The sequence below is a fragment of the Alosa pseudoharengus genome, unplaced genomic scaffold, assembly GCF_046254945.1.
Source record: "Alosa pseudoharengus isolate Yale_2024_CS ecotype anadromous, Long Island Sound unplaced genomic scaffold, YU_APseudo_1.1 YU_APseudo_1.1_scf_12, whole genome shotgun sequence".
NCBI lineage: Eukaryota > Metazoa > Chordata > Actinopteri > Clupeiformes > Clupeidae > Alosa > Alosa pseudoharengus.
The window spans coordinates 21494107-21500287 of record NW_027468587.1 but is presented as its reverse complement, the minus strand read 5'-3'; the positions used below and the strand labels follow the sequence as shown (position 1 = coordinate 21500287).

The 6181-nt window shown below is 42.1% G+C and overlaps 1 protein-coding gene across 1 annotated transcript in view; it reads right to left on the bottom strand.

Moving 5' to 3' along the window:
- Positions 1–6181, bottom strand: part of fhl3a (four and a half LIM domains 3a) — a 46033-nt gene continuing 39852 nt past the window's right edge. Inside the window, exons 4-6 of the mRNA XM_076280461.1 lie at positions 5789–5958; positions 3671–3857; positions 1–2399 (exon numbers count right to left, since the gene is read on the bottom strand). Of these exons, the coding sequence (XP_076136576.1) occupies positions 2248–2399; positions 3671–3857; positions 5789–5958 (509 nt within the window). The 3' untranslated portion in view covers positions 1–2247. The remainder of the gene's footprint in view (positions 2400–3670; positions 3858–5788; positions 5959–6181) is intronic.

The following is a 6181-nucleotide window of genomic DNA, read 5'->3' as shown; positions in this document are numbered from 1 at the left end:
TATAGTCATACATTTTTTATTAACAAATTACATCGATGACAGATAAGGTCAGGAAAATCTCTCTCACCCTACTTTCAACATTACGTTATCAATTCTTTTCATTAGCACATTAGCCAACTTGCCAGCATCAAGCATTAGCATCATATCTCATTCATTAAGTAATTAAAACTAATATTATTTTCAGTAACAAAATAAAAATTGTCATAATTGTTAAGGAAAGCAACAAGAGGAACAGGAGCATGCATTACCATCTTGTTGACACATTGCAGTAAACATTGCAAGGGACTAGCCCATTCATTTTAAGCAACTGTGGCTCTCATAGAAATAGTAAATAAAGATTAAGACAGAGGAGAAACAAACAGACGAACACAAACAAACACAAACAAAAAAATAAACACAGAACTGATGATACATCATGAATTTGGTTAGAAAAAAGTGTTGAAACAACACAAAGGGAAATATACTGTAGCTCTTAGAAGATACAAAGTGGTTTGTGTGCTCTGCAATAATACATACAGTAAAGTATACAAGCTTCTGCAGATTCTTTTTAACATGGATATTAGCACTAGTTATGTGTGTGATTACTGGATCCATAGTGCAAATACATGGGTATCTGTGCCATGGACACGTGTCAAAAAGTGTATTTCTTTTTAGACAACATCACTTAACATGCATGGCAACGTAGCAAACGTTTATTTTTGGCCTAAGCGAGTGCTTTGTACTATTATGTGATTTTGCTGCCTAAGAATTGATCTCATTTTACGTCATGGAATTTTTTTTTGTCTTAATCCTCCTGCTCTATTTCAAACACTAACGTTAGTGTAGTGATGACTTGATTTAAATAAAATACAAAAATATACAGAGAGTGTAACAGGGTTGGGAAACGAATGGCTGTTAACAAAGAACAAAAAAGATACATAGCTCATTCATTTAGCCCAAAAAAACCCAAAAAAGTGTTCTGACCCTACAACTTTCAAAGAAACTCTAGCACAAACACGTGTACACATTTCAAACATCCTGTGTGGGTTGTTCACCAAACTATCAATTACATGACACATTATTCCAAATTCAAGCCAATGATATTTCGGCATACCTGGCATACCATTCTATGGTTTGTTGTAACATAATATGTGCACGTTAAACTTGTCATGGGACCTTCGTTTGAAAGAGCCTCTTTTCCTACATACTTCCACCCTCACTTCCTTGAAGCACTTGAAATCTGAGCTATAGAGAGAGCCTGAGTTTACCTCATCAGTACTTTGACAAGATGGATGCCCTGTGAAATGTGTGTGATGTCTACAGTGTAGCTGTTATTGCATGTGGAGAGGAGTGAGTGTGTGACCTGGATTTCTGACTCGTCCGTTAGTGTCGCTCTTCCTAGTCTGAAGGGGATGATGTCAGTATGTGATGGTTATCCATTAAATACGGATTTTCAAAGCAAACATGGAAGACATCTCTCAATGACACACATAGTAAAGACGAAAGTCTACCAATACACATAACTCGTAGAGTTAATACACCCAATAAATGTAAAAGAAAATGTTTTTTTTTTAGATAAAACATATTAAGGTCATCGTTTCCCAAAGAGTTTGTCTTTCTTGTTATTACTGTTGGTGTGGAATGTTTGAAAGAGGCTGCATCTGTGATTTATCAGCCAGAGAACACAGGCTGCTCCTTTGTTTGGGAGGGTGATGAGGCACTTGGGTGAGAGTTCAGGGTTTGGATAAACATGACCTGAGGCATGAGGAGAGATGGTGTGTGTGGTGTGTGTGTGCATGTGTGTGCGGTGTGTGTGTGTGTTGTGTGTGTGTGTGCGTGCATGCGTTTATGTGTGTGTGTGTGTGTGTGTGTGTGTGTGTGCGTGTGTGTGTGGTGTATGGTGTGTGTGTTTGTGTGTGTGTGTGTGTGTGTGTGTGTGTGTGTGTGTGTGTGTGTGTGTGTATGTGTGTGCCTGCATGCGTTTATGTGTGTGTGTGTGTGTGTGTGTATGTGTGTGCCTGCATGCGTTTATGTGTGTGTGTGTGTGTGTGTGTCTCTGTGTGTGTGTGTGTGTGAAGAGGTGAGAGTTAGCAGTGCTAAGTGGGCATAGGGCACTGAGTTGAACAGGACTGAGAGTAGAGTCGAGGAGGAGGTAGGCCTGAGGGCAGGCGGTGGCGGTGAAGCTGGTGGTGCGCTAGCTGGGGCAGCATGCTGTGATGGCAGGGCAGGGCAGGGCAGGGCAGTGGGGCTGCTGCTGAGGCTCAGGCTCTACAATTTGTTGTTGCAGTCGCGGCAGAGGATCTCGTCCTGCTCGGGGAAGAAGCCAGCCCCGACCAGCGACACGGAGCAGCGCGTGCACATGAAGCACGGCTGGTGCCACTGACGTTCCTCAAAGGAGATGTACTTCCCTCCTCCGAAACCTGCACGTATGCGTACGCACACACACACACACACATAAACACACAAACACACACACACACACACACACGCGCACGCACGCACACGCACACACAAACAGCATTCAGTTACAGCATTCTAATCACTAGAGATGGAAAGCTTGTGCGTTTTTTTTAATTTGATCTACAGATTCTCTCACAGGAAATGCTGATTACTAGGGGTGTAAAGATTAACCGATACGTATCGGTATCCATTTTTAACATGTAAGATAAGGCTACATCGATACGTGAAGCCCTGTATCGGAATAAAACTGAAATGAACCGGTCGTTATATTGATTTACTTGTTACGAATCGGTTCACAACCTTTTCTGCTCGCTCAGACTCTCATTTACGTTCCAACTTCCAAGCAGCGCGTTCATCCCACGTCCGGTTTTGAAACTATACGTGGCACGGAATTGTGGGTAATGCAGTTCGTTTTTGGCTACATTCATTGCCCAAAGTTGTCAAATGACCTCATTACCCATACATCTACTGCAACGTAAGCATGTGACAACTCACACTTGGTCGTTTGTTTTACAGTTTTTACTCTTTTGTTTTTCAAAATCCAGCGCGAAATTAAACACTAAACAGCAACGATAGTCTGTAAAGTATAGCCTTACGTTTGATGAAGGGATTTCCTTAATGTTAAATAATAATTTGGCCCTTGCTAAAACGATGCACAAATTATTAGCCAATTATTTTGTTCATATTCACTCAGACTACCTTTGGAACAAAAAAATTCATTCATTGATAGGCCTATTTTATTCTTGTAGGCTATATGAGAAAAGGCCAAGTGTCTTAAGCACTGTTTTATTTTATTTCGGTGTCTTACCTCAACAAGTCTACAGCTCCATGAAAACAATCAGATATAACTCCATAAAATCTATAAAGTCTATAAAAAAATATGTTGTATTTGGCTGCTGTGTTTGACTGAAATGTAGACTATTCTTTGTCATTTCAATACAGTACAGTATATGAAACAAACCTTAGATAATCATATTCACACATTTTTTTGCCTAATAGACAACCATGACCATGATAACTGATAATATAAAATTAATGTGCACCTTGAGCAAATGATAAAAAATCTTTCAGAATCCTTTCCTTTCTTAAACTGCATCGAATCGCATTGCATCGAATCGTACTGAATCGTTTTTTATGAACATGTATCTTTTCTTGAATCGTGCCCATGTATCTAGATGCGAATCGTATCGTCTTTTACATGAGAGATTCACACCCCTACTGATTACTGTACCTGTGATTGGTTTGCTGCAGGCCTCGCACTTCTTGGCATACAAGTTGCCGAAGCACTTCAGGCAGTAGGGACTATCCTCACGAGAGGTGAAGTGCTGACCGGCTAACTGGACCTTGCAGCCTGTGCACACGAAACACTCCTTATGCCACGGCTCGTCTCGGTAGGTCACGCCACCTTTTGATAACACCTGCAGGGAGAGCAGACAGTGATAAACAGTGGGCCTTCACACCAACAGTAACAGCAGCATTGAAATACCCATGTTCTCAGAAGGAGTTTTTTTTCGCTTGAATAGAAACATTTTCTGTGTGCTCTTCAAAACACATTTCCCACAGGTTGTATCATTTCCGTTGCCATAACACTGTAGTTGTTGGATTGTAAACAGATGCTTTCATCCAAAATGACTTAAAATGTAAGGCATGCATTTTATACAAAGGTGCTCTCTACGGGAATCAAATCCATGATCTCAGTGCTGTTGGCGGACTGGTCTCCCAGTCCTGCTTCGGGGACTATGGCTCCCAATGTTTCCAAACACATGTGTCTATGTCCTATCATTAGACCCACTAGTCTACCACTAAGGGTGACACTAATCACCAGTGCGTCAGCTGTGACTAAATCCCTGACTGTTATCTATGAGTTCAGAGTGCTTACTGAGGCCTTTCCAAACTTTGATTAAATGGCTAATGTTTCACCAGACCAAGACAGGGCAGTAACACCAGCAGCCCAGGAGAGAAGATTAGTGTTTCCAATCAGGATGTTAGCAAGCTGTGACTAAGCCATGATAAGAACTCTCAGGGCTCTCCTATCTCTTATCTCCACCCTGAATGACCAAGCAATGGAAAATGCCCAACCTCGTCTCCCCTTGACAGCACAAGAGGTGGCTCCATAGCAGTGACGACTGTGATGCCTGTAACTAAAACCACCTCGGGTGACTGACAGCGCAAGTTTATCAGTAGCAAACAAAGGGGCGGCTCCTCATCTCGCCTTGTCTCTTGCCTGAGCACATGTTCTGGTGATAGAGATATGCCAGCTCATGCCAGCCAGAGTGGTGCTGGGAAGGGTGTGACGAAGCCTTTTTCCCGGCTGCCAGGAGTGCTGTGGTGATGCTCACTTACAGAGAACCACAAGATCCCGAACAAGTCATGTCTAGACTGGTTGATCAATGCTGACTGGTTTCATTTTTTGAACAATGCAATGCACAAGCCTAAGGCACGTAACAAACTAAATCACAGATACCTCTCAGGGTAACATAATGCCCATGAACAACACGCCTCATAGAAAGTAATCTGTTAGAAAGAGAGATAGTATGCCTGTACAGCTCAATAGAAAATGAATTCATTGAGGACATCTTTCTGGAACTGTTTTGAACTTGCTTGATGCTAAGTGAATCACTCAAGAACAATCATATAGCCTGTCTCAATTGGTGTACTTCCAACAGTACATTTTCATGCCATACGCTGTGTGCACTGTGTGCCTACTCAGGTAGTGTGTGAATTTCAACATGATAGTGTTGCGAATTGAACACCAACTCTGCAGTTAACAGAAATTACATTTAAATATTCCACAGCAACATGGTCATACCTTGTCAAAACATGAACAGTTATTACTTGCTTGTATATCTGTAAAGTGTATTTTACACTGCAGCTGCTGCAGCTTTCTCAACCGTGATTATCACTAGTTACCCTTTCTGCTATGTAGCCGTTGACGGGGACAAAAATGTAACATTTTCCACACCCAACTTTTTTGACTATTATGAGTACATCCGGGTACTTGCAAATGCACTTCATGTCATTGGAATAACCAGTGTGAAGTTAGGTATTGTAAGTATAGAAGAATGCCAATTTAGACACAGTGTTAGTGTCTGTTGTGTGATGGCATCTTACCCAGGATGCATCAGTGCATGAAAGAAATGAGGTGAAAAGTCAATGTTTGCATTTTGTTTGTATTTAGCACCGGTATACCACCCCCCCCCCCCCTTCATTATCCCAGTATGGTACAGAAAAGAAAAGAAACGTGATGATGGGTGGTATGACCTAAATAAATCAAACCTCATCTCAGTCAGTATGTTTACGGTGTTTGTGTGTCTGTGTTTGTGCGTGCATATGTGTGTCTCCCACTGACCTGCTTGCAGCGTGTGCAGCGCGGTGCAAACTTGTTCTCGTAACAGGGCACGCAGTAGTGCTCGTCCTTGTCCGGGATGAAGGACTTGGAGCCGATAGGCTGCTCGCAGCTGTGGCAGATGAAGCAGCCCTCGTGCCACGTGGAGCCGCCATACTCCAGCTTCCTTGTGCCTGTAGGAACACGACAGCGAGAACACATTTACACCGTATCTCATATACATGCTGGAACACGGTAACACAGCCACGTATATGTGCAATTACACATTTACTACACAACCACATATACATGCAATAACGTATTTACAACGGACAACTACACGTGCAATAACACAATAACAGCCACCTATTCGCACAGTAACACACTTACAACACACCTCCCTGTATGTGCAATAGC